Source organism: Equus przewalskii, chromosome 26 (genome assembly GCF_037783145.1).
Source record: "Equus przewalskii isolate Varuska chromosome 26, EquPr2, whole genome shotgun sequence".
Classification (NCBI taxonomy): domain Eukaryota; kingdom Metazoa; phylum Chordata; class Mammalia; order Perissodactyla; family Equidae; genus Equus; species Equus przewalskii.
The window spans coordinates 35079731-35107326 of record NC_091856.1 but is presented as its reverse complement, the minus strand read 5'-3'; the positions used below and the strand labels follow the sequence as shown (position 1 = coordinate 35107326).

The following is a 27596-nucleotide window of genomic DNA, read 5'->3' as shown; positions in this document are numbered from 1 at the left end:
TTTCTCAGAATGCCCAGTGATCTTCCTGTGTTCCTTTTCCTGGGCCCCAGTTGATATGGTCACAGGAAGTGTTCATGTTTAAGATTGCATCTGGGGCCTGCTCCATGACCGAGAGGTTAAGTTTGCGTGCTCCACTTGGTGGGTGGCCCTGGGTTTCACTGGTTCCAAGCCTGGGTGCAGACCATGGCACCGCTCATCAGGCCATGCTGAGGCGGCATCCCACATAGCACAACCAAAGGCACTCACAACTAGAATACACAACTGTGTACTGGGGGGCTTCGGGGAGAAAAAGAAGAAAAGAAAGAAAAAGATCGGCAACACTTGTTAGCTCAGGTGCCAATCTTAAAAAAAAAAAAAAGATTGCATCTAACATCCCTAGTTTGGACATATGTTTCTCTTGATGCGATCTCATGCCTTTGTCCTCTGTTAAAAAACACAGAGGGCCTAGCAGAGTTCAGTGGCAGAGTGAGCAAGTGTCCCTGTAATTCCACACCTCCCAAACCACGGACGCTACTGTCTCCAACTCCTTTTTCCCTGCCTGGGTTTCTTACAGGCCCGACTGTTGTAATGATGGCTGCTCGGATTCTGTAATAGGGCACAACGAAGAGGCATCTGGCCACAACGGTGAGACCAAGCCCCCCAGACCTGGCAGCACCCGGGGCAGTAGTGGAAGTAGAGGCGGCGGAGGCAGCAGCAGCAGCAGTGAGCTTTCTACCCCGGAGAAACCCCCAAACCAGAGGGCAGGCCCATTCAGTAGTCGGTGGGAAACTGCCGTGGGCGAGCCCTCTACCAGCATCCCTACGACTGTTGGCTCACTTCCCAGTTCGAAAAGCTTCCTGGGCATGAAGGCTCGAGAGCTATTTCGTAATAAGAGTGAGAGCCAGTGTGATGAGGACAGCATGACCATCAGTAGCCTTTCTGAGACCCTAAAGACAGAACTGGGCAAAGACTCAGGTGTGGAAGCCAAGACTCCCCTGAACCTAGATGGCCCATATCCATCTCCCCCAAACCCGGACAGTGTGGGACAGCTCCATATCATGGACTACAATGAGACTCATCATGAACACAGCTAAGGATGATGGTCAATCAGTGTTAACTTGCATATTGTTGGCATAGAACAGGAGGTGTGAATGCACGTTTCAAAGCTATCCTATTTCCAGGGTCTGAGTGGCTAGCTCACGCAGTGGAAATGGGGTGGAGGTCTTTTTGACAGTTGACTGAATGCAGAATGGTTTTTGGATCTGGCATTGAAATGCCTCTTAACCTTCCCCTCAGCCCGCCCAAAACCTCTCTCTCATTTACCTAGCAGTGTGTACTAATCCGAGGGCCAGTTTGTGTTCCTCAGTAGCTTTATTTTCTTCCTTTTCTCCCAAAATGGTTGCGTCCTTCAAACCTGTGCAATATGAGGCCAAATTGAATCTTTGAGTCTAACACACCACTCTCCTTTCCTGAAACTGAGGTAACTGGGTTGGCTCTCCATGAGCCCAGGTAATTGGTGGCGTTGCAGGTAAGTCTGATTTTGTCCCTTTTTAGGAGGATGTAGCATGCAAAGCTGATCATCTTCACGTGAAAGTTTTTTACATGAGACATTTTCACTGCTTTTGGTTCTGAAGTTCAGTGTCTAAAGCAGCAGATCTAGAAAAACAATGGTTTATTCACCCTTACATTCTTTTGGCGGTTCTGATAAGCTTGCTAGAAAGATTTGTGTGAACAAACGTGTGTTGTTTGAAGAGTCTGGAGCTGGCATTGTGGAGACCATAATCCTCTTTGGGAATGCTTTGTCCCCCTTCCCCACTACCTCTTATTTATTTGGGGTTTGCTCGAAAGCTGGTACTGTTCTGACTGCAGGCTGCTGTGTGGGTGGTGGGCCCTCTTGGCAGGAGGGAAGGACGGTGACTGGAGCAGTTACTTGAGAAGTACTTGTGGATGAGGAGCTGCCCTTCCTGGCTGGGCTGTGCCAGCTGAGCCTTGTGGTTAAGCTCCTCCATCTGTCTGCCTCCCTTTGTGTTCCCATGCGCCTCTGTGTATGTCAGCTTCTTTGTGACACTGCAGCAGAAAGGCTCTGAAGGCCCAAAGACTCTCCTCAAAGTTGACATGACCAATGTTTCTCAGGCTGTTAGAGTTGTCTCACTGTAGTAGGTTCTAGGCCACCAAAAAGGTAACAGCTTTTTCACACCAATTGTAAATTTCAGGGGCTGACTCTCCAGGGAGCTCAAAGCTCTACCCTCCCAAATGTTAGGAATGGTAGAGCATTTTAAAGCAGAGTCTTGGAGAGTGTTGGCAAAGGCTGGCTGCCATGGACCCACTGGGCTGCCCACATGCACTCATGAGAGGTGACACAAGTCTGGACACTGGCAGTGGCAGAGAATCTGAACTCAGCAAATGCTCCTGAAATAAATGCTAGAAGCCTAAGAATTATTGCCTAGTGTTCCAGCTGAGGCGAGGAGAGACTGGTAGGAAAGAGCTGATGAACTTGGTTTTTCTCTTTCTATTCTTTTAGTTAAAAGTATAGAAGGGTTCAGCCATGAAGAGGAAAAGACAAACTGTGATGGTACGAAATCTTACTGCATATGGAAGCTTCCAGCACGTGAGGGTAAAAGTCTCTTTTTTTAACTATGGCAATAAATATTCTAGTATTCCTAACAAAGGGATACTAGATAATGAGAGACTCCCTGTCACCAAGGCTGTACTGACAGAAGACCTCCTCGGGACAGGATTTTCGGGTGTGACTGACTGATTCCCAGCCTGAGGGAGGCTGTGGACCCGACTGCTCTCAGCCCAGCCCAGCACCAGCAATTGCTGCTGGATGCCCAGTGTGGGGTATTAACAACACCACACGTTTAATTCAGCTTTGTCCAAAGGAAAGCTTAAAATCGAACACGTTTTAGTTTCCTAGTTCAGTTTTAGAAAAGGAAAACATGAACAAATTCAGAAAGGGAAAAAAGTGTTTCAGGCTAACTATTGAAATCAGTTCTAAATGCTTTCCCCCTCCACAAGCCCAAGAGATCTATGCCACAGAGCAAAGATACCAGGCACTTAAGTCAAAGCCTTTTCCCTGACCAGCTGGCAAAGGCAAGGAGGCCAATGCAAAGAAAGAAAAAAACAGGCAGATTGCAAAAATACAGGGAAGGAGAAGGCAGTGTGGTGAAGTGGACTGAGGCCTGGGCTGGAGGTTCCATGGGCAGGTAAAACCACCATCCCTCTGGCCTGGGTGTCTGTTTGCTGACCCAGAAGAGCTGCACTCAGCTTCCTTTGGGTTCTAGGAGGCCATGGGTTTTATTCAGCCAAGACTTGGGGGTTAGGGCCTGGAGTCTTGTGGATGTTACCAACCTAAAAATTTAGGCTTTTATGTTGCAAAGGACTCGAGTTAGTAGTAAGGTTTGGTCTGGTTTTGAAAATGATAAACGTGCCAAGAGTGGACAGGACTTGATTATCCTGTAGCAAGTATTTTTAAGGATGGAAAGGTGATAGTAGAGGAGCTCCTGAGAGAGAACTCAGGTCTGGGAATCGGCAGGACAAAGGCATTAGAGCAGTTAGCTTTACAGACAGGTCCTGTCTTGAGACTGATTAAGCAGCATGGTATTCCTAAATGTCAGGATTGGATAGCCTCTGTCCAAAGTCACTCTGAGCAAGCTTCCCTGCCTCCGAGCCGTTTGACCAATGTCTGTAACTTACCCTGATCCCCACCTGACACTAACCAGGGTTAGCACAGACCCTGAGAAGATTGGAGTCTGCTTCTTGGGCAGCATGAAGTTTGTTTAAAAAGGAGCACTACAATTTATTTGGGGGGTGGGGGGAGGGGTGCAGCAGAAGGAGGAGGGGTAGAAGAAGATGGCAGCCTGGTCTCCAGAGAGAAAATGAGTTCCCGAATCTACTACAGGTAAATCAGCAAGTGGACCTCCAGCACACAGAATATTGGTGAATTTTTAAAAAGCTTGAGACAAGGCTCTGCCATAAAGTCCACATAGATTATTACTGTGGGATTGGAAGAAGTATCTGGTTCTGAATACAAAAACTGACTGAAATCCAAAGGTAGGAAAGAAAGGTCATTTCTTGGGTCAAGAAGTTTTAAAAGGTCTCCTTGGAGATGAGTGCTAAGACTAGCCTTGTAAGGTGGCTGAGGAGACATGACCTCCCTAGGTTTGTCAGCAGAGATTTTCAGGAGAGAAAACTGCCTAGCCTTTGGGAATAAGCTGCTGAAGGTTCTTATTAGGCTCTTTAAGTGGAGAGAGAAATGATAAATAAGCTACTTTGTGAGCCAGAATGTGTGTACTGTGTTTAGGGGGAAATAGTCTGAATTTTTCTTAAAAAGTAAACTGTTACAATCCAGGAAAAGGTCCTGGAAGCCACTGACAGTTGGAAAAATTAGCCCATCATGCCACCGTGGCCAAAGAGGCCAGCACCTCACTGGGCAAAATCAGGGCAACAGGAAACAACTCCAGACTCTGGGCTGTTCTCGTTTGCAGCACATGTAGTTTCCGGTGTTTCTGTTGAGAAAGGTAAAACTCTAGCAGTTGTGTAGAAGAGGATGAATGAAATGATCGTGGCAATGAGTGGATTTGTGTGAGCTGGACCACGGAGGTTCAGACTCACAGTTAAGAATAAAAACATTGGGTGTTTCTGTGTAGAGAACATAACAGATGTGCTGTGACTAGCCAATGTGAATTTTCACCAAATACTAGAACATACCACTTGAAGCCAGAAAGAGATAACTGAAGAACAAATGGAAGAAAGTACTCTGTGAAGATACACAGTTTTTCTAACTGAAGGCACTAAGAGGTGGTGGAAAGTATGAACAGGTTTAAGGAGGGTTTGAGCAGAGTGAAGGCTCAGTCCAGGACTGCAGTCGAGGTGGAGTGCCACCCACCTTTTGCAGATACTCTGAGAGGCCAGCCCTCTGCAGAGTGGTCCCGGGAGAAGCCTGATCCCACCCCGGAGTGTACATCTCACATGGGGAAGAAAGCTGTCCTTTGTGAAATGATCCAAGTCAGCACCCCTTACTCTGCCGCACTTTCACTCTTGGAGGTACATGCTCTACGACTGACTGGCAATGAGCATGGGAAAACGTATCCAGTCTGAAGATGTCTGTGTATCTGTTTACATCCAGAGTTCTGTGACATGTGCCCCTACCCTCCCCTCCCCTGGACCGCTGCCAAGGAATTGATTGCACTTGATTAAGCTTTTCTCTGTAGGTGAAAGAACAAGTTTAGGTCGGGGCCTGGCCCCTCGGCTGCTGCTGTGACCCTTGTCCCCATGTGGCTCATTTCCTGGCCCATGACTCTGGTGTGCCCAGGGAGAGCGGTGTTGCCACCTTTTCCACACTGTCCTGCAGTCTGTGTATGTTCGCCTGAGAGAAGAGTGGCTGTAACTACAAGTGAAACCTGCCTGGGATAGTCGAGCACCTGCGCCCACGACTGCTTTTGGCCTTGAAATGAGTTAATGAAGACAGAGGAACTTTCTCCCCTCTTCCCTTCCCAATGCCACAAAGTTGTGCATCCTCTGGGATAAGTAGGCTAGTTGAAACATGGGACTAGATCTTTTAGAGAAGACCCCTGCGAGTTTTGAGACCCCCCCCCCCGACCAACCCCTCCTCCCTTCCCCCACCTTGATGCAGTGTTTGGACAGGAGGGTACGGTGCTGCTTCATGCAGCAGATACTTTGGCTTATCAAAGAGGCAGCCAGGCATTTTGCACTAGGAGGAATCAGTGATCACTTTTCAGAAGACTTCTATGGACCACAAATATATTGCGGAGGAACAGATTTTGCTAAGACATAATCTAGTTTTATAACTCAATCATGGATCAACCATATGTGGCTAACTTGCAGTTTAAAAGCGTCCCATCAGTGAAAAACAGATTTTTTTTTAACTGACTGCTTTTAGTTAAATTTAAGAAAGTCATCTCTTGTCAAAAGGTTTCAACCTTCCCGCCTCAACTTAAAAGCATGTCAAACAATCCACATCAGATGCCATAAACATGAACTGCAAGAGAAAATGGTACAATCTTAGTGAATGGGAATTGGAATCAAAAGGGTTTGCTGTCCTTCTTAGAATGTTCTAAAATGTCAAGGCAGTTGCTTGTGTTTAACTGTGAACAAATAAAAATTTATTGTTTTGCACTACTCTGCTGTGTTGACATGAAGTGACTCGTGTCGGCCCTGAGGGCCTCACAGGCAGAGTAGGGACCAGTCCAAAGACGCAGGAGCCTCAGGGTCTGCATTCGTTGGGTACCTCAGGTGCCTGGAGGAGGGTGTGACAAGTGGAATCTGGCTGTGGTCTCTGACTCTTTTCGTTCTGGCAGATCACTTGGCAAACACACACAAATCCTACCTTTATCTGCCTCAAATTCATGCCCTTCCCCTGAAGAGTGGCATGGTGGTGGGGGAGGTGCTGGCTTGAGTCATCCCTACCAGAAAACTCAAAACCAGGAGGACCACGGGGTCTGCACTGCCGTCCAGCCCTCCTTTTAGTGTGTGCTTGCATTCCTAAGGGTCAGCCGGCGCCTTGGGTTTAATACAGCCCTTTTGGTAGAGCCTAAGTGATACTGACATGGTTGACAGCTTACTGGGCTTGAGCCTTGCCAGTTGTGTTCTGTGCATGTGCCAATGAAAACGTGCGGCTAGCATCCACCGCCTTCCACGTGCCCTCAGCTGTTTGGAAGAAGGCAGGAAACAACCTTTAAACGATGCTTAGGTCTCCCCGGCCTTACCACCTCTTGCTTGGGACATGCTGGGGAAAGACCAGGGATGAAGAGCTCCATTTGCAATGTGGTTTTCAACTGCTTGCCCCTGCCCAGCTGCCCCTGGAAGTCAGTATACTCTGCCCATTTTAATAGTGGAAGCAGATCCTTTGAGACAAAGACTCAGAGGTGGCAGCTTTTAATTTTGTCCGGAGAATTCAGATGCTCTTGTCTGATAGGTCTCTAACTATACAAGGAGTTACTTTGCTGGCCTTCTGAGGGTCTTTGGCACAAAGCTCTTCAGAGCACCTTCTTTCTGGAACTGGGTATACGCCTGTCTATAGTGGTTGCTCTCTGCTAGTTGTTTTGTTTGGGATGCTACTGCCCACTGGCTTCTGTTGTCTTAGGATCAGTCTAGTCTAAGGGGTAAATCCCAGGAAGCCAAGCCAGGCGGAGAGGTGGTAGAACACTTTATTCTTGACTGTCGCCCCCGAGGAAGCAAGAATACAGAAGCTAAGTCGTCCCCTGTGAAGGGAAAAACCAACAGTCAGACAGTACTTCTGGCCAGCTCAGAAGCCAGCGACACATTTTACACGGTCTGGGCCTTAATTATGTTGTGAAAGTCAGGTGATTGTCCTTGTGCAGGAGCCACACAGTCAGAATGCTTCCAGCTTCTCTCACAGTCCTCCTCTCCCACGTAAAGGAGGAAAGGCATGTTTGTTCCCCTTTGGGCTTTGGTCCAGAGACCTAATCACACTGAGGAAGTTCAGCGTGCTGACCCTCAGCATCCTGGGAGGTGGGAGCAGAGAGCAGTGCCTTGCCTACAGTTGCCACTGTGGCGGGAAAGGAGCTGGGCAGTCTCCTCCAGCTTGATGGCTCCACCTGGAAAGCTGGACTTGCAGCGTGGGCGGGCCTGGCAGGGTGGTGGGTGGGAGCCCAGAGAGGACCTGGGTGGGCAGTCAGTGCCCCTAGCGCTTTACCAGCCTCCCCAGGACACCCTCCACCAACAACACTGTAAGCAGGGGTCCTCTTCATCAGCACAGAGCCTGACGCTCAGAGGTGAGGAAGTTAGGAGTTAAAGCAAGAGTGGGAGAAAGGTTCTCACTAATATATTGGGCCATCCCCTTTGAGCTTAATAAATCGCAGGGACTGTGGGTGCCGATGAAAATAGATCAACCAGTGGAAACCAAGTTTAGCAACAAAGCACCCTGGGGGCGGGCAGGTTTGGGATGGGGATGGAGCAGGTCACCAGCTGAGTTACAGTTTCCCACCAGGTGGTCTCCAAGGAGGTTTAGCACATCCTTTGTCTTTCCCCTTAGGTTTGAAGCTGTCTTTTGTAAGTTGCCTATACTCATGTTTTCTTAACCAAGGCTTGGTGCCTGTGGCCTGGGAAGGATGAGTGCCTGCCCCCGTGGCTTCCTGGCGTTCCGGGGGCTCACTCACAGGCTGCAGCACTTTGCGGGGTAGCTTCTCCGAGTGCGCGATCCATTCTTTCATTAAGTCTAGGACGATGGGGATGAGGCTGACCACGCCTCCATAGTGGTTCCTGGCCTCGTCACAGCTGAGGTGGTTCACCACGTCGTGAGGATACCTGCAGGGCAGCAGGAGGGCCGGTGAACCCTGCTCAGGAACTCTGCCAGGATCCCAGCACTGACTGCACATCAGAATCCCCTCAGGAGGCTTGAGGACTGTGCCCACACCATGCCCGGCTCTGTTTCGGACATTGTGGGTCAGCAGGTTTAGGGGACAACAGCCCCAGGTAATCCTGCAAGGCAGGAGCTATGAAGCACTTGCCTGCATTTTGTAGAAACCTGGATTCGGGGCTGTGGAAAACTGCTGTGATAGCTCCAAAACACTCTGCTTAGTCCCTCTCGCTCTTCTTACCCTAATATCTAAACAGCCTCCGCAGGGCTTGGAATGGGGGAACCACACTGGTGGTGCTGACGCCATGGGAACGGGCTCCAGACCTGCTGCTGCTTTGTGGGCTTCTGGGAACAGCTGCTTTCTGACCAGCTTCCCTCTGCTGGGTGCTAGCTCCAGTGAGAGAGTTTGTGTCCTACTATATCTGGGGCCTCAGGATCTTCCGTTTTCATTAAGACCATTTTTGGGGGGGGGGAAAAAACAAAACATTTGTTGGGTCAGAGTCATTCCAATAAATCGGTGGGCCTAGGATCTCACCTAGGGAAGTCTGGATAGTAGGCACATGCCTCATCAGTTCAGACTTACCTCCCCTCTCAACAAAAGCCTGCCCTTCCTCTAGGACCCTCCTCTGCCGTCCTTTCCCCTGACCCCCTCCTCACATGCGCATGCTGAGGCCTCAGGAACAGGACCAGAAGGGACTTACTTTGCTCTAAGGCTGCTTAAGTCACTGCTTTGGCTAACAAAGGTTTTGCATTTCTCGAGGAGGTTGTTGGTGACTGGGGTGCCAGAGTGCAGGGCTTCGAAGTGCTGGCAGAGCTTGCTCAGCTCCGTGCAGATGTCCAAGAACATGAGCAGAATGCGCCGGTCTGTGGAGTTGTTGCAGTGGTGTTCCATGTAGTTCTGCACCTGCAAAGGCCAGCGTGACGTGAGCTGGGAGGCACCAATGCGGATCTCGGCTGGTTTGTGGGGCACATATCCATGAGCAGCCACCCTGTTCCTCCCACCCTCCCAGAGTCACGGGGGGAGATGTGAGTAACATTTATGCATTTGAGTGTACAGACCACTCTATATATACAGCTGATATCATTAAGTGTCCCAGGCACTGTGCAAAATGCTTTGCAGCCCTGAACTCACATACTCCTCACCTAAACCCTATACGCTGGGTACCTTTTTAAATCCTCATTTTACAGATAAATACCAGAGGCTCAGAGAGGTAAAATAACCTGCTCGGTCAGTGGCGAAGTGACGAAGCTGGATTTCATCCCCAGCTCAATAGCTCCGGGCTCGTACCCCTCACCAGTCCCCATGCACCTAAGCAAAGAGGGCTGGGCCCCAACTTCTCATGCCATGGTCCCACTTAGAGGACACAGTGCTGGGTTGGGCCACTTAGACTGAGGAGCAAACAGAAGGAACTAGAATCCCTTGCAGTTTCAATGTCCTGTGTTTCCAAGGTAGAGAAAGGAGGGACAAGTCAGTAAGTGGAGCTGAGGAAAATGATGATCCATCTGAGTCTCTACTTTACACCATAGGCAAAAATCAACTAGGAGGATGAAGGGCTTAAATACCAAAGACAAAACTAACCCTCCCCTGTGAAGGTGTTTCAGACACAGAAGTAGGGAACCCTTTCCTGAATAAGTCATAAAAGGTGCTAAGAATAGTGTTACAGCTCATCAACTTTCATCCCTTTCCTTGGGGGGAATGGGGATCTTTCCTGGGTCAGGGCTCTTTCTCTCCAGAGTGACCTGGGACCATCCAGTGACTGGATCTGAGATGGGGCAAGGGCAGGAGGCCTGATCTTGTGCTGGGGAGCATCTGGCTCCGAGCCAGGCAGGAGTAACTGACCCCTTTCACAGTCAAATTGTTCTAGTCTCCATGATGCAGGGGAAGGGGTATCACCTGCCTCCTCCAGCACCCATCAAGTTCTGAGTCTAAACCAGGGTTTTTCTGCTGCCACCAGCTGCCTTTTTGAGGCTAGGGGATGGCTTCCCAAATGATCCCAAGTGGTTCCTTCCCAAGTACAGTAGCTCTGTAAGGGGGAAGAACCTACACCGTGGCGTAACCACAACAGAGCAGCATCCCTGGGCTACAGGGTGTGTGTGTGCAGGTAACCTTTGGATACCTCTGGTCCAGGGAGGGCAGGCTGAGGGTTGGGAGTCAACACTTCACATGGAGAGTCAGAATGTGTAGGGCCATTGTTCACCAAAAGCCTTGGCTGAACCTAAGGCAAGAAGGCTACACCCTTATGCATGGGAGGGGCCGGGGTCACTCAGCACTGATGTAGGTTCTGAGCAGAGGTGGGAGGTCTCAGGTGCTCCTTCCTGACACTGAAAACCTGTCCAGTGCCCTTGAAGTCTGAGCCTTTGGGGGATGGGCTAAAAAGGATGCAGCCGATTTACTTCCAAATTGTTCAGGAGAAAGAGGGTGTGTGTCTGGAGAGATCACGCAAACCTGGCTAAATATTACAAATTGGTGTATTGAGGGCAAGGTTATATGGGTGTTTGTCTACTGTACGTTTAAAATTTTTCAAGTTAAAAAATTGAAATTTTTACAAAAATTAGAAAAAATCATTTCTTGAAGGGTGCTGCCAGCAAGGGCTGCTGTTCTCCGTGGGCCTGTGTGCTTCTCCTGAGCAGTTCTGAGCCCTGGGCCCCACTCCCACCCCACCCTGACACTGGTTAGCTTTCCACAAGCCGACGACTCCGCAGGTGGCATCTGTCCCGTTGGGGACAGCCGCTTGGGCCTGATGCTTGCGGCTCACACCCGTAAGCTCCTGGAAGGCTCGCTGGGTCTTGAGGCCCCAAGTCCTGCAGAGCCAACTTAGACAGCAGCTCCTCCATGAGGAGATGGGGGTCAACAAAGACGTCTGCAAACGAGACTAGCCATGTGCTGGGCGCACTGAGTTCCCCAAAGCCCACGGAGTCCGACAGCCGGGACCATGCGCATCTGCTCCTGACTGTACCCCCAGGACTTAGCCGGGGCCTGGCAGACAAGGCCAGACACGGGCTGGGTGTTGTACACGGAGGATCTCACTAAATCCGCATGAGAGACCTGGGATGTGTGTGCTGCTCCTCTCATTTTAGATGCTCCTCTCATCTGTAGATAAGGTGACTCACTGGCCCAAGGTCACAGAGGTGGCACGTGCTAGAGCCAGGACTTGAACGGTGGCCAGCTGAGTCTTGAACCCACGTTTTTAACCACTTTGTTATTCGCTCACATATCTGGTGAGGGAGTGAATGAATGGCTCATTCCACCACTTAGGATCTGAAGCCTGATTCTGGCACAAAAGTGCTTCTCCTCTCTGGGCCTCAGGTTTTTTTTCATCTTTCAAGGGAGGGGACTGGGCCTGGTGCCATGCAGGAATCTCTGGGTATGGCAGGTCCTTGAGACCCTGGCCCCGCCTGCCCGCCCGCCTGCCCCGGAGGCATCACCTGTCCGATGCTGGTGATGGGCCGGATCTTGTCGTGGGCATTCTCTCTGCAGTGCTCCAGAGCAGCGATGAAGGTAAACTGTTGCTGCTGGAAGAGCTTGTACTTCTGCTCGATGCTTCGCAGGGATTCTTTCACCTCATTCATTGTCTTCCTCAGTAGTCATTTACAAGAGAAGAGGACTCTATGGGGAGGAAGAGGAGAGCCATGAGGTCCCAGGGGCCAGACCAAGGATCCAGCTCTGGAGTCGAGAAGGATGCCCACAGCTCCTCTCGGCGGAGTGCTGCGCCGAGCGGCTCCCCACACCCCTGGGGGGCAGGGACTGTTTTCATTTCCATTGTGCGGAGAAGGAAATGAGGCTCCAGGAGGCTGCACACTTGCTCAAGATCCCACAGGCTGTCCACGACAGAGCTGAGCCTGACCTAAGTCCATTTACCCTCCAAGGACACACTCTTTGCCATGAAATGTGATTTCTTTCCCTCAACTGTGGACAAGAACCTCTCTGGTCTCAGCTTCTCCAGATTTGGGGTATCTGTGCGCGTGTGCGCACGCGCACGCGCGCACACACACACACACACACACACACACACACACACACACACAGCCTCTGATGCCTCCTTGTGGTGTCAGCAAAAGCTGGGATCAAGGAATATGCCACAGCTTGTAAAATCTGTGATTTTTATCAGTTTGGACCAAATTCTTTTAAAACATCTGCTACTCTTAAATTAGTGGGAAAGGCTAGGCATTCTTTCCCATGGGCTAAGCAGGGGAAGAGTCAGCACTTGATTGTCTAGTCCCAGAAGATGCAGTTTCCCTGCTGTGTGCTTGGGGCAGGAGCCCTGATCTCAGGTCTGCCCATTCCCAGGGCAGGGCTGGCTGATCGCGACTCCTCCCTGCCTCCCCTGTTAGTGCAGGAATGACCCTGATTGGAAACAATAACACCACGGGGAATGCTCTCTTTTGGTGCCTCACAGACTGTCCCTGGTGTGATCCAGGCGGTCCCACGAGTCTAGAATCTCCTCTGTGAGCAGAGAAGGCTATGGGTTCTGCCCTCCATGACATCACAATTTTGCTGAGCGCATGCAAAATGCTCCAGGTCACAGATTTGTAGAATGTTAGAGGTGGAAGGGACCTCAGTAGGTCAACTCCCCTTGACTTCTGGGGGAAATTGAAGCCCAGGGTGTCACAGCAAGCTTGTGCGGGAGATACCCAAGGTCCCAGGCTTCCTGATGTCTAACCAGCATCCTCAAAGCTGCCACAGCTGGCTGCTCCTCCACCACAAGGCACCAGCACACACGGAGCCCAGGCTTGCACATGCCCTATGTGAATGGGGGTCAGAGGAGGCTGTGCGAGGTAGGGTCCAAATGAGATGCTGCAAATGGAAGGGGCCAGAACACTTGGCAAGGATGGGGGTGGGGAGGGACTGATTCCAGGCTTCCTTGCAGGCCCCAGGTGGAGAGAAGCAAGAATAGGATGGAGCCGCAAGATGTTTCTTTCTGCTGTGTCTTCCTCAGCTCCTGAGCCCAGGGCAGGGCTGGAGCCAGGGAGGGCATCTCTATGGCAAGAGGAGATGGCATCAAAGATGAAAGGAAACGCAAGGAGAACAGACCAGAAGATGGCCTCCATGACATGACGGGAGCTGTAAATCAGAGAACCTGGAGAGATGGAGCCGCAGACCTGGACTGAGTGCTGACACGCAGCCAGGTTGCCATAAAGGAGCTGTGCCAGGAGGGACCCTGACAATTGCACCCCATAAACTCCAGTGGGTCTACTGTAAATAGAGCACGCTTCAGCGGCAGTGTCCTGAGGCCACCCCTGGGAGCCATAGCACTTGTGTTTGCCAACAGAGCAGCCACAGCTCCATGGGGGACAGGTCTGGTCCAGGGCCAGGCAGGGCAGTAGCTTCCTTCCAGCTCAGCCTCCTCCCCACTCAGTCCCCCACCTGAAGTGGGCAAGCAGGAAGGGGAGCCAGGGTTGTGGGGATGCCGTGGGGCCCATATACAGCCAAAGTCCCCCCACCCCCGCCCGGAGACAGAAATGGCAGGCACAGTAAACCCAGGGTGCTGAGGTTTTCTGTTGTGCCTCCCATGGTGACAGGCTTACCAGGGCCTGGACTACACTGAGGCAAGTGAGGCACTCACCTCGGTGCAAAATGTAAGGGGGTGCCAGAAAAGTCAGCAATCAAGACAGGTAAGACTATTTAACACACTACTTAAGAAAATAAAAGCGAACACCAAAAAGTCCACGAAGAACAAAATATCGAAATTTTAAGTAAAGACAGGATTCGGTGCAGTGCCGTGCCTTGTCGTACTGAAGCTTGAAGCAAAAGGAAAAATCAGCAAAACCGCTCCTGTCTTTATTTACGTTTTTGATATTTTATTCTAAATGGAGTTTTGCATTAATTTTGACTTTTTAAGATAGTGCATTTAAATATCATTTGTCTTGATTACTACCCCACCCGCCTTCCCACTTAAGTTTTGTGCCGAGGCAGCGCGTCACTTGCCTCCAGTAGTGCCGGCCCGGGCTCACACACGACTGGGGAAGTGAAGACCTAGAAGCATGGCATGGAGGTTCGGGGAGGAGGCGGAGTGTGTACGGTTCGCCTGGCCTTCCCCCATCATGGTGGTGGTTAAAAACCCAAGGCCTGGCATCACACAGTCCTGGGTTCAAATCCGGGTTCGACCACTTCTTTCCGGCCTTGGGCAAGCTGCTCATCTCTGAGCCTCACTCCTGACATGCACCGCAGGAGACGGCAGGTGTAAGGTGTGGAGCCCAAAGCCTGGAATGCAGTAGTGCCTGGTTGCCGGAGCAATCAAAGCTATGTGATTAAACGGGCTGCATGCGAGGACAGGGGAATGCCACAACAGGCATGGTGTGTACCCTGAGAGAGGCAGAGGCTGCCACGGAGGAGGGGAGGCTGGAAAATAAGGTGGGCTTTGGAGAGGTGGAGAGCAGGGGGGCAGAGCGGGTGGGACCCTGGGTTAGAGGCTGGCAGGTGGGGATGTGGGAATATTGTGAGCAAGTGCAGAAGGCAGCGGTGGGCAGGGTGAGGCTGAGGGACCCCAAGTGTCAGGCAAAGCTATGAGAAGAACCACTGAAGGCCAAAGAGGGTAAGAAGCACTTCATGCATTCACTCATTGTTCATTCATTCCTTCTGCATTGCCCAGCACATGCCAGGCACTATTCCGGGTGCTGGGCTATACACAGCATTGAACAGACAGACGAGATTCCCTACCCTGGAGGAACTTATCTTTTGGAGTGGGAGGTGGACAGTAGGGATAAGTGAAAGAATAGTAGTGTAGACGAGGGCACTGCTGCAGAGAGAATGAAGCAGGGGAGTGGATGCAGATGTCGGAAATGAGGGGCTACACAGTCTGCAAGAGGGGCTGGGCTCCAGCCCCCAGCAAGGTCCTGGACGGCTCACCCCAGTCCTCCGAATTACAGCAGGTTATTCGATGGGGCTCTAGGAAAAACCTGGATGTGCATTATCTCAGGTCCTCACCATGGCCCTGTGAATGGGGTACTACGAGTATCCCTACATGACAGATGATGGAGCTGAGGTCACACAGCTAGGAAGTGAGCAAGTCAGGTTTCCCACTCAGCTCTGCCCGACTTTATGAAGTCTGGGCCCTTAACTTGGATACCTCCCTCCCTCTGTGATGGTCCTCAGAGACAAGCATGCCAGGCATCAGATTGACTGTGGCTTGGGGTAGGTGGGTGGGGGATACCAAGAGCCTGAAAAGCTGTCCGAGCCCTCACAGGGGTCATGCACTAGCTACACCTCTGGGCCTCGCTTCCACTCCCAGAAGACTGTTCTCCATCTCAAAGCAATGTGGACTAGCATTCAGGGGGCTGCCTGTGTGCCTGGCTCCCTGCCACCCTCGTGGGGCTTCCATGGCTGCCAAGTTCTTCAGGGATACAGCATTACCTTGGCTGGTGGCCCCAAGAGCCCCTGAGAGCAAAAGGGACTCAGTTCTTGATCCTAGCGACTTGTGACATGCACGCCAGGAATGTCATGAGAGGAGCTGTAATAAGCTATCCAAAGTGATCGTCCCTTGAACCAGCCAAATTAGCCTGGATGAAAGGCACAGGGTGCAGGTACTTCTCGATCTAGGGGAGGAGGGAGGGAAAAATGATTACCCACTAGGTTTTAGGCTTTAATTGATTTGTGTTTTTCCAGGCTGCTAAAGAAGATTAAATCATGGTATGAAAAGCGCCTAGGGCTTAAAATAAATGAGGAGAAAGGCAAGTCATTTCAGAAATGTCCAGGAAGCAAACTGGAGCTCTCCAGTGCAAACTGCTGGCTTAGTGATTGTATTTTTTGCTCCAAGAGGAAGCAGCTTCCTTTTCTTCCCCAGCTGTCTTTGCAGTTGGGTCTGACAAGCCGACCAAGGTGTGCACGCTTCGAGGAAGCAGTTCTGAGGGGAGAGGCACAGCTGCAGCCTCATATCCTTGGAGGGCGTGTCTCTGGGTGAGGGGCTGATGGAAAAGGCCTTGGCTAGGAGTCGGGACGCCAAGTTCCAGCCCAGGCTCCGCCTTGCATTAACAAGTGAACTTAGCCAAGAGTTTCCCCCTTTCTGGGCCTCAGTTTATCCATCTGTAAAACGAGGCAGTTTCAGTTAGAAGCTCTTCAAGGAGGCTTCTGATTCTAATGCTCCAAGATCAACAACTGATGAGGAAAGAGGCCTAGAAAGGGGAAATGACTTGCCCAAAGTCACTCCGCCAACAGCTATTCACCATTCTGATCCTCCCGTTTCTATAAAACGGGAATGAAGTTACCTATTTCTCAAGGCTGGTGCAAAGATTAAATGAAATAATATGACTAATAGTGGCCCCTATGTATTGGAGACTTACTGCATGCCAGTTACTATCTAATACTTCAAATATATGAGCTCATGGAATCCTCCCACAATCCCCACTCCATAGAGGAGGAAAGTGAGGCACAGAGCAGGCTCACACAGCTAGTAAGCGGTGGAGCAAGATTTGAACTCCAGCCTGTCTGTATTGACTATGCCATACTCCCTCTCCATAAGGTACATAGACACCACAGTTTTGTTGATAGGACAGAGAGCTCAAAAACGGTAACTCCTACCAAAAATGGCAACGGACAAGAGCCAGAGTCCCAATTCAGTACTGCGTCCGATACCAGCCCGTCCTCGTCCCACTGGGGATTAACACGGCTCGCAGTTCTCCTTCCCCCGCACCACGTCCCACCCCATCCTTCTCCCAGGGCAGCAGCAGCGGTCCCCTCCATTCTCCACTCCTCCACCCCCCCAGTTTCAGAACCCGGGGTTTGGGGGGTCCGCCCCCGGCCCGCTTTAACCTTGCTTGTCCTAGAGCGGCCTTCACTCACAGAGCGCCCTGAAGCCGGTAGTGCCTCCGTGAGTGTCTGGTGCCCCAGAGGGGCAGGGAGGCCCTACCCGGGGCTTGGGAGGCTGGGTGGGTGGGGTGAGGCTGTCGGGATGGGAAGGGGCGGGGCCGCGGGCCGGATTGTTACCGCGGGTGCCATAGCAATCGGGTCACGTGGCAGCCTCGCCCTACCCCTGGAGCTGGCGGCGGGAGGTCCTGGGGCCCGGAAGCTGCAAGTTGGCCGGAGAGTTTCCAACAGAACCCTCGGCCTTTCGGCTCGCCCCTTGGACGCCTTTCCCTCTTCAAAACCCTCCTTCACATCTATTCTTCATTTTAAAGATGGGGAAACTGAGGCTCAGAGAATAGAGCCTGGGCTGGCCCACGAAGCTCCTGGGGCCGACGTGCCCTCGGGGTGTTCTTGGGTGTCTCAGCACGGGGGGGGCCCTACCAGGGGCACGTCTGGCCCTAGAAGGCCGCAGCTGGAGACGCACAGCCGGGACAGCGAGGCTGGGGCGGGGAGAGCACTTGTCCCAGGCAGTAAGGCGCGCTGGCCAAGGAGCCAGGGACCCCACCCAGCACCAGTCTCGCGGGCGGGCCGGCGCGGCGCGCGCTGATGACGTAGGAGCGCGGCGCCCTTAGCGACCGTGGTTGCCAGGGAGCTGCGCGCGTTGATGACGTAGCGGCGCCCCTAGCGACCACGGTCACCAGGGAGCGGTCGCGCTGCTCGGCGGCATGGACGCGACCACTGCCCCGCACCACATCCCCCCGGAAATGTCCCAGTACGGGGAGGAGAACCACATCTTCGAGATAATGCAGGTGACCGGGCAGCCCCGCCCTGTCGCGACACCGGGCAGCGGCCCGGGAACCTCTGTCGCGGTACTGGATGCGCGCCGGCGACCTCGGTGCTGGGGGCCCACGTTTGTTAACCTCGGGGCCGCCCAGCTTGGGGTGTTGACTCCTGCCCCGCCGTGACCCCAAGGGATCCTTCGATCTGACGACGCTCTCTGTCCCTGCCCGGTAGACCCTGGAGGGAGGGAAGGGAGCAGGCCATCCTGGCCAGGATTTGGTCCTGGCTCCGCGCCAGCCGCCTCGGTGGCCTGGAACAAGTCCCTTCCTTTTCTCAGCTCCCCATGTGTGAAATGCCGGATTGCAAGAGCTGGTCTTCAAGGGACTCATCCGGGGCTGACAATTCCCAGTCTGTCCGCAGTGTTGGTTTCTGAGCAGGGCAGTGCCCGAGCTCAAGGTGGCATCCCTGTCCTGAGATGGCCGCCTTCGTGGGACGGCTGCCCTGTGGGTTGGACAGCATTTCCCACCTGGCCCCTCTTCCTCAGGCCCAGGAGTTCTGGGCAGCTCCCAAGCTCTCATCCTGCGTTCCTGACCTGACTGGGTCCCCACCCCCTGGGTGACCTTAGGAGAGACCTGCCTCTGAATTTGCTCCAGGTTTCCCTTCTGCATCTCCTGGAGGTAAAGGCTTTCAGGAGCTGGACTGGAAGAACTCTCAGTCAGTCAGAGGTTCTGAGGGCCGGAGGGAAGCTGGAGCCCAATTTTTAGAGCGTTTGTCTCCTCAGGGTACACTCCATCGAGGGAGGCTCCACCATGGGGACGCCTCTGGTCATTTGAGCCTCTGACCTGCACAGGTGAGAGAAGAGCTGAGACTAAGAAACCTAAGTCTCCATCTCTCCAGCAAATACATGCTTCCTTTGGAAAGAGTCAACTAATAGAGGTAGAGAGATTTCTAAAACAGAGTGGCCATTCTAAGTGAAGAAAGTGGCTGGCTGAGTTACAAGTCATTGTTTGGTGGGCAGGATGGAGGTGGCTCCTGGGGCACTGTGGGCTGCTCTGGAGAATGTGGTGTATCTCATAGTGATTGGAAGGAGCAGCCCCAGAAAGCTTTTGGTCCAGTATTTCCAGTCCATAGTCATTTGTGTGTTCCCTCCATAGTTTTTACCATTTCCATTTTTTTTTACACTTTTATTTTTCAATTTTTTTTTCCTGAGGAAGATTTGCCCTGAGCTAACATCCATGCCAGTCTTCCTGTATCTTTTAGTATGTGGACCACGAGCACAGCATGGCCCCTAACAGAGCAATGTAGGTCCTCGCCTGGGAACTGAACCTGGGCCACCCAAGTGGAGCACACTGAAATTAACCACTAGGCCACAGGGGTCGGCCCTACACTTTTTATTTTAAAATAATTTTAGGCCCACAGGAAGTTACAAAAATAGTACAGAGTTCTGTTGTACCCTTCACCCAGCTTCCCTCAGTAATAACATCTAACATATCTATAGTACATTGTCAAAACCAGGAAATTGACATTGGTACAGTACTGTTAACCAGACTACAGGCCTTATTTGGATTTCATTCATTTTTACCTGCACTCATTTTTTCACTGTGTGTACATTTCTATGAAATTTTATCACATGTATGGATTCATATAACCACCACCACATTTCCATTTTAACTTAATCGTTTCTTTAAATCAACCCACTTTTTTTTGCCAAGGAAGATTCACCCTGTGCTAACATCTGTTGCTAATCTTCCTCCTTTTTTTTTGTTTTTTTTTTCCTTGAGGAAGATTAGCCCTAAGCTAACATCTGTACCAATCTTCTCTATTTTTTTATATGCGGGACACCACCACAGTGTGGCTGGTGGGTGGAGTAGATCCGCACCTGGGATCTGAACCCTCGAACCTGGGCTGCCAAAGCGGAGCACACGGGACATTTTTATTTATTTATTTATTTATTTATTTATTTATTTATTTTAAGGAAGATTAGCCCTGAGCTAACCTCCACTGCCAGTCCTCCTCTTTTTGCTGAGGAGGACTGGCCCTGAGCTAACGTCTGTGCCCATCATCCTCTCCTTTATATGTGGGGTGCCTACCACAGCATGGCTTGCCAAGCGGTGCCATGTCCGCACCCCAGATCAGAACCAGCAAACCCCAGGCTGCTGAAGCAGAACGTGCAAACTTAACCGCTGCACCACCAGGCCGGCCCCAGCACACGGAACTTTAACCACTTGGCCATGGGGCTGGGCCCTAAAACAACCCACTTTTAAAATATTAACTAACTTTTTTCATCTCATCCTAAGCAATATTCTTAAAATCATAGATTTGATGTACGAATTTTTGTAATATACGTTACACCTGCAACTATTGAAAAGTGAAATTAAAAACATCTGTGAACCATCTAAAGTCATCTCACGCCATCTCACCAGTGATATATAACTAGGGATCTCGCCCAACCATGCCATTTGACAGGTGGGGAAGCTGAGGCCCAGGGAAGGGAAAGGACTTGCTGGCGAGATGTGGAGCGGAGCTGGGACTTCGCACAGTTCAGTGCTTTTTAATGCCCCCTGCTCCCTCTTCCCCCCAAGAACTAAAGCCCTCCCTGCTTGTCCCTAGGACTGAAGGATCCTCCTTATTGCATCAGCCCAGCTCCTATCAGCTACCTGGTTCATTTCTGTGCCTTTTGTTCTGGAACCATGGAAGCTGCTTTCCCATGGAATTAAATGGCCAGACTATCCCAGTACTATTTAGATGTTCAGCTGGTAAATATTCTGTGCCGCTCTGGAGAGACACAGGTAGCAGTGATGCCCATGTCCTCCAGAAGATCTCTGCATTGGGCACCTACCGTAACTGTGCCAGGCACTGGGACAGGGTGAGGCAATAACAGACACGCAGGGGCTGTAGGAGCATATGACAGGATTTACCTAGTGAGTGTGCTCGGGCGGGTCTGTTTCCACTGAGACCTGAGGACGGAGGAAGAAGTGTTCTAAGCTGAGAGAACAGCATTTGCTAAGGCTCTGAAGGGTGAATGAGCGTGGTGCATGGGAAGACCTGAGGAGGGCTGCTCTGGAAAGCACAAAGGGACTGAGGGGAGAGGGCCCTGGGACTGCCTGCTCTGAGTCACGGGCGCAGTCCCTCCAGCTCTGCCTCTCTCCAGGTACCTCCCCAGCAAGACCCACATGGCCCCTCCCTCATGCCTCTGCTCGCGGGGACCCAAGCAGATGCCAGCTGGTCCCAAGTTGAAGATACATTTGGTGGGGTGCGGTGGAGAGTTCAGGTCCCATAGCCAGTATCCATAGTGACCAGGGTGCTGGGCCACTGGAGCCCAGGGTCCTGGGTGCCCATGCAGGTGTTAACTACATGGGTGTCTGCCTTGTGCCCACAGAACATGCTGGAGCAACTCCTGATCCACCAGCCCAAGGACCCTATCCTGTTCATGATCAATCACTTACAACTAGACAACGATAACGGTGAGCACTCTGCGAGCCCCCTCCTTCCCCTCCTCTTCCTGGGAGCACGTGTGAACTCCTCTGTCCTCCCTGTGTCTAAAGGGTGGTCAGAACAGGGTATGGAGGGGTTTCGACAACTTGGAGTGGTAGGTAATTGAAAGATGCCTTAACTTCGTTTGGAGTACCACTAATAATCCTCTTGCCCAGTTATTAAAGTGAAAGCTTCAGAATAGCCATGGAATCAATTATTAATGCTTTTGCATGACCCAGCTGATGTCACCTATTGGGTCTAAGCTCTGTGATTACACTTGTCAGGTGTCAATTTGGTTTCTGGTCTACCCAGACAGGCAAAAACTTGGGTTTTCCTGATGGTCCCATTATCAGCACCCAATAATGAGTGCCAGAACACGCCAAACCTCGGCCCTCGTGCAGGTTGGCCAGACCCAAGGCCAGAGCCCGGAACCCCGCAGCAGGGAGAGGAGAGGGCTCTGTTCCCCGGTTGATTTGCCGAGTGGAGGAGGATCATTGTCATCCTCCAGTGTCAGGGAGAAGTGGCATCTTGGCGCTTTGATATTTCTTTCATTGGAGCATTAGCTGCTTTGAAGGTTCTACCAGCACACCAGTGACATGAGCACTTGGTGCAGAGAGGGACAGAGGCCTGAGCTGCCTGACATGAGAAAGGACACTAAGTAGTTTAGAGAAAGAAAACGGTGAGAGAGAAGATGCCTAGCCTGCAGGTGCACCAGGCACACCTGGCCTTTCCATCGTGCCCTGCCCGCAGGTCCTGGTGCAGTCTCGGGCTTGGCGGCAGAGCATCACTGCTGGGCTTCTTGGTCTCGCTGCCGTTTCACTGACCTAAGCAAGGTAGTTCAAAGAGAGCCCCACAGTGCTCTTTTCTGAGCCTCTAGTTAGCAGGATTGAGAACTGACGTTGATTGTGAGCCTGGATGCCCCAGGTGGAGATAGAGCCATGACGTGGGCCGGGGGGGAGGCGGGTTGGGTGGGCAGGAGAAGCACCTTCTCCAGCTGCCCGCCCTGCCTTCCTTTGTTCCTGCTGTGACTCACTCTTCCAAGAGGCCCCTGTGCTCTGGTGGGCGTGGGTGGGAGGCTCCCCTGCTCTGCAGGGTGGGGTTAAGCCTCCGTCCTCTCTGGCAGTCCTGCTGCGGACCGCAGCTCACCAGCCGGGCCTCCGGCACCGGAGGAAGATGTTTCTGCATTCCCACTTCCCCAGCCCTGAGGCTGGATGGGGCTCGGGGTTGCTAAGCTCTGTTGTCTAAGGGCTGCTGGGAGCATGTCTGCCCGTGTTCATCTCTCTCGTACTGCCACCACCAAATAAGGACAGCAAAGCGAAGCAAAGGGACAGCAAAAGCGCAGGTCAGGGAAGTGGCCCTTCCTGCCGTCCCACTGCCAGAGCCCTTCAGTGCACTGCCCTTCTGGTTCTCCTGCTAAAATGTGAAGAGACTGCTCTCTCTTGGCCTCACTTCCCTCATTTGTAAAATGGCGTGTTCACCCGAGAGGGAGGCTGTGAAGCTCTGGCCTGGCCTGTGGTGGCTGGTCAGTGACGGCCACCGGAAGGAATGACCAGGTCCTGACGCTCCCGCGGGGCTTCAGGGGGTGCGATGGTGGGTTTCACTTGTGAAAAGCCTCGTGAGATTTTCTAAATTGAAGATTGTACTTGATGATAACATAACCATTTGAACCCTGGTAGGTTGGGTTGTGATGGCACTGCATGCCCCTGCTCTGAAGAGTCCTACCCGGGGCCGCGTGTGCCATGCTGTGTGATCTTAAACCGAGAACCCCAAAGCCTAGCCAGTCTGCCCGGCTAGAAATTCAAGAGCCTACAATTTGAGGCAGATTCCATCTTTATGTTTTGATTTTGCTTCTCTGTGTGCATATATAATTCTCAGTGTCCACTTCATGAGAATTTTTTAAGTTCCAACACCATTTTTCTATTTTAGATGCAGTGAAGCCGACATTGGCTGGACAGTCATCTTGAGCGCTGGCCTTAAGGCCACCTGTGCCACCTCCTGTCTCCCTTCACCACCTCTTTCCACCCTCCTTAGCACCTCTTCCCATTCATCCATGGTCCTGTGGCTTTCCAAGTCTGCCCTCCATGGAGCCTTTCCTCCTTTCCCCACATGGGATCCGGTCTGTTGCTCTCAAGCGGGGGCGCCCTGCTTCATGTCTGTCCTCCTGAATAGCTGGAGTCAAGGTTTTTGGCCCAGGTGCTCTCAGGGAGTAGAGTCATTGGACCCCAGTGACCACTGTTTTGGGGGGTTGATTTGTTCCCACAGCCCTTCACCCCCTCTCCCAGGCCTTGGGCTAGCAGCTCTTATGGATGTTGGAACTCTTTGGCTCAAGTCCCAGCTTTTTTAAATGGAAAGAAGAGAGGGAAATTTGTTGGGTTTCCCTCCCCGTGCTCAGGCCTCCACTGACAGGTGCAGCAAAAACATGGGAGGCAGGGGAGAAGACCGAGATTTTGTGTGATTTTTCTGGGACTGGGGGAAACTAGAAATGGGTTTAACCCAACCTTTGTGTGTTGCACAAGAGGACAGGAGGCACAGAGAGGTCCCCTGACATCCAGTGAGCATTTCCCCTGCCCTGGGCTAGTGGGTCAGGTTGTCATGCCTCCTTCCAGCCGCATAGTGGCCTTTGTTAACTGGAAGTTGGGCTCTGAAGCCTCTGCTTTCTGGGCATGGGTGTTGGGTGGGCAGGAGTTCACTGTGACACACAGTGACATGGCCAGTGGCCGGTGTAGACAGAGAGGAGGCTCCAGACTCATCCCAGTGAGCGAGTGCAGGAGGGAACGAGGGGAGCCACCTGCACACGGGCTGGCAGCCCCTTCGCCGTGAGAAAAGCAGATTTAGTACAAAGTGAGCATTTACAGTAGCCCTGGGCAATATTAAAGCAGGCGATGGTGTATATAATGGTATGTTTCGTTTTTTATCAAACGTTTGTCCAAGAAAGCTGTGTATTAGAGCTCCAATACCTAAGGGTTTTCTTGTGAATTTTAAATCATGCTCCTAGTTAAACCTCAAAAGGATCTGTGGATGGAAAGGTTTTTTGATTTCCTTTGAAGTGGTTTGAAGATGTTGATTACTCTTGGCAGTCAAGCAGCCTTTTATGACACTGTTTATAAATAATTACTCATGAGCAGGGCTGGAGTTTCAAGGTGTTAGATTTTAAGAAACTGAAATTAATCACATAAATGTGTGCGAGAAATTAGGTGGGAGAAAGGCCGCGGATGTTCCCCTTTTAAAGCGTTTTCATAGATGTGTACAATTTGGGTGCCACTTACAGGAGCCTGGAAGGGGAGGGTTTCCCCAGCAGCCTTCCATCCCCGTAACTTTGTCAAGATGAATGCGCGACTTGGGAGTCAACTCGTTGCCCAAATGCTCTCGTCGAGATGTATCTGCCTTCTCCTGGGGTTCCGCAGGCCCTGAGCACTGTTGGGTCTGGCTCCAGTTCCGAGGAACTTCAGTGGAGGCCTGTGCTTAGAGGCCTGCAGAGGCAGCGGGGCCATGGACGCATGAGCCAGACCCACGTCCGCCTGCTGCTCTTTGACTCCGGCTTCAGCAAGCAAGTGTTCTCCCCGTGGTCTGTGTGAGCTCTTTGCTTTATTGTACAGGGCCCCTCTGCCCTTGACCTCCCTCCCTGCTGCTCTAATGCTGCCCCTCCCCCAAACCTTCCATGGCACCCCAGCTCCAATCCCGCTCATCATGTCACCTGACCAAGTGTCCCCAAATCCACCTCATTTCCAGACCCTCCTGTCAGCAGTGTTTTCTCCCTGCTGTGGCTTCTCTCCTCCAGGTGGAGGGCCCGGAAGGCCTTGCGCCAGATTACGTGGCTAGAGCAGAGAATGGGCCGTGAATCCCTGCCCTGGCTTGCCCCGGCCGTCTTCCCCGGGCCTGTGTCCTGAGCATCACCAGCGGGTGAGGCCAGACTCTCCACAGGGTCTGGGGGGCCCTCCACCTGGAAGCAGCAGAAAACCATGATGTGTGTCTGACTCCTCATGTCCTTGAGGAGAGAGCAGCCCCTTGTTGGAGACTGGGGCACAGAGTGTGAGGCTCCCTTTCAGTTCTCGTCTAGTGCAGTTACTCACTAGCTTTCACCAGGGGCCGTGGTCCATCCTGCCTTTCTCGGCAGCATGCGGTCCAGTGCCGAGTACAGACGAGGCACTCAAAGTGTTTGTGGAGTGAGTCAGCAAATTATCTTAAACTTTTCTTCCACATTTTCCCTGAAAATGAGAAGGTGCTCTGAATTTGGGCAAAGGTCTATTTAAATGTGGGCAGCCTAGCTGGGTGTAGGGAGCTGATCATTAAACGGTGAGCCACGTGGACACAATAGTTCCTTCTTAGGGTCCACTTCCAAACTAGAAGGTCGTGCACATCCATTGTCCTCTGCATGGATTTCCCTCCCGGTGGTCTGGCAGGAATGGGGTCTGCTTATAGACAGCAGAGGCTCCAGCCTCTAATGAGTTGGAGTGCACATCTGTTCATCCACACTTTGGGTCAGGGGCCGGCTATCGGTGGCAAAGGCATGGACCTGGTTTCCGTGACCTCTGCTCCGTGCCCCTCACTCCCCACAGGTAGGGGAAGAGGGTGACACAATCAAGGTGGCGCTCAGGGAGGAATCAGCGTGGGTTCATCTGTCCAGACACCATGTTCTGTTGCCTTGTTTTGACCCAAGCATACACGCCTTCCACTTCTCCTCTTAAGATGCTGGTCTTGTCTTTTCCAGTGGCCAGCACCTACTCAATAGTCCAGTAGCCGCTTTGGGAATTCTGCAGGGCCAAGAAACTTCCAGAACCAGGAGTCTCACACTGAAGCAAGCAGCCACTTGTTTCTATTTGCATAGAAATGCCCATATTTGAAAACAAAGACTTTCCTGTCTGGGGTTTTATAAATCTGGCCCATACACCCCGGGCTTTTGCCTATTATTTCCCTCTGTAAAATGATGAGGAATACAATTTGCTAAATAAATAGGCATAGATATATATATAAAAAAAAGCTTCGAAGGTCGATTTACATAAAATACAGCTTTATTTGAGAGCGTGTCCCCAAGACAAAGTCCCTGTTTAAAATGCTTTATGGTGTTTGAAATCCCAATTGTTCTTGATATTTATTAGTTTAGCAAACAAGTTACCATGTCCATATCCCTTTGGAGACAGAAAAATAAACCATCTCAGTGATCACTTACCTCTCTAAACACAGAGAATATGTTCTGTGGTGAGAGCATCTCTGAGCTGCTGGGTTACAAACGACCGTGTCACTGGCAGAAATGGAAATCTGGGGAGGGAAGAAGTAAATACGCCCAGATGCTGCAGACATGGGAGGTTGCTTCGTCATATCGAGCAGTGACATTCAAATCTTTTTATTCCACAGTGCCGAAGATTGTAATCTTGGGTCCACCCGCCTCGGGGAAAACAACTATAGTAAGTGGATCATAGTAAGCATTGTAATACTGTAATACCGCATGTATCTCGCAGAGCAGGAGTGAGACACACCTCAGTGCCTCTGCAACATCACTGCGCTTTGCTTTTCCTTCTCCTGCTTCTTAACTTACTTTCTTATTACAAGAGGCAATGTGTGTTCCTAGTAGAAAACCTATAAAATACGAAAACCAAAAATATTATTCCCCACCCATCCAGAGATAAGTATTCCTTTAACATTTTGGGATATACCTTTGAGGGTTTTCTTATGGCTACCTGTCCACTGTCTTCGTACGCCCTTAGTTACAAACTTAGGATAAATTTCTAGAAGTAGAAGTGCTAGGTCAAACAGCATACACATTTCAAAGTGTGGAATCTTCAGATTTACTCTTAAAATTTTAATTATGAAATGTTTCAACTAATCAGAAAAGCATAAAAGCTGTATTGTAGATACTCATGTACCTAAACTCCCAAATTTTACAGCAATTTATCGTTTTGCCGTATTTACTTTGATGATTTTCTGTTTTTTTTCTTTTAAAGATTTTATTTTTCCTTATTTCTCCCAAAGCGCCCCGGTACATAGATGTGTATTTTCAGCTGTGGATCCTTCTAGTTGTGGCATGTGGGACGCTGCCTCAGCATGGCTTGATGAGCAGTGCCATGTCCGCGCCCAGGATTCGAACTGGCAAAACCCTGGGCCACAGAAGCAAAGTGCGTGAACTTAACCACAGCCACGGGGCCGGCCCCTCTCTCCGTTTTAAAGACAGTACAACTTTAAAGATGCAGTGAATACCTCATCTCACCTCACTCACCCTTTCTCATCTCTCCCTCTCTCCTTGGAGGC

General features: G+C 51.3%; 3 protein-coding genes across 25 annotated transcripts in view; 2 read left to right on the top strand and 1 right to left on the bottom strand.

Moving 5' to 3' along the window:
• TSC1 (TSC complex subunit 1) overlaps positions 1-6120 on the top strand; it is a 51185-nt gene extending 45065 nt beyond the window's left edge. For all 6 annotated transcript variants that reach the window (XM_070595416.1, XM_008524346.2, XM_008524348.2 and 3 more), the window contains exon 23: positions 554-6120. In XM_070595416.1, coding sequence (XP_070451517.1) covers positions 554-1073 — 520 coding nt within the window. In that variant the 3' untranslated portion in view covers positions 1074-6120. The remainder of the gene's footprint in view (positions 1-553) is intronic.
• A 1010-nt stretch (positions 6121-7130) lies between these two features.
• Positions 7131-17875, bottom strand: SPACA9 (sperm acrosome associated 9). 13 transcript variants are annotated; one of them, XM_008524350.2, is made up of 6 exons: positions 17067-17875; positions 15672-15853; positions 11747-11927; positions 9022-9224; positions 8121-8268; positions 7131-7202 (listed from the first exon to the last, which is right to left on the bottom strand). In XM_008524350.2, exons 3-6 carry the CDS (start codon positions 11888-11890, stop codon positions 7191-7193), a joined length of 507 nt encoding a protein of 168 aa, XP_008522572.1. In that variant the 5' UTR covers positions 11891-11927; positions 15672-15853; positions 17067-17875; the 3' UTR covers positions 7131-7190. The 13 variants fall into 13 exon arrangements, with proteins under 13 accessions (XP_008522572.1, XP_008522574.1, XP_008522573.1 ...); XM_008524352.2 differs by having other exon boundaries at positions 17541-17712; XM_008524351.2 differs by having other exon boundaries at positions 17097-17230.
• The window catches only part of AK8 (adenylate kinase 8), a 132221-nt gene continuing 121935 nt past the window's right edge, over positions 17311-27596 (top strand). For 2 of the 6 annotated variants that reach the window (XM_070595429.1, XM_070595428.1), the window contains exons 1-4: positions 17848-17908; positions 18661-18729; positions 21259-21343; positions 26706-26755. In XM_070595429.1, the coding sequence (XP_070451530.1) occupies positions 21262-21343; positions 26706-26755 (132 nt within the window). In that variant the 5' untranslated portion in view covers positions 17848-17908; positions 18661-18729; positions 21259-21261. Of the gene's footprint in view, positions 17909-18660; positions 18730-21258; positions 21344-25136; positions 25254-26705; positions 26756-27596 lie in introns of those variants that run through there. The other 4 variants (XM_008524358.2, XM_070595427.1, XM_070595430.1 and 1 more) reach the window with 3 other exon arrangements.

Excerpts from the sequence above, each read along its gene's own strand:
- SPACA9 (XM_070595438.1), bottom strand. The coding sequence starts at position 11,890 with ATGAATGAGGTGAAAGAATCCCTGCGAAGCATCGAGCAGAAGTACAAG. Across the intron at positions 9,225-11,746 it reads CCATCACCAGCATCGGACAG|GTGCAGAACTACATGGAACA; the intron begins GTGATGCCTCCG and ends TGGCCTTTGCAG. Across the intron at positions 8,269-9,021 it reads TTAAGCAGCCTTAGAGCAAA|GTATCCTCACGACGTGGTGA; the intron begins GTAAGTCCCTTC and ends GCTGCCCTGCAG.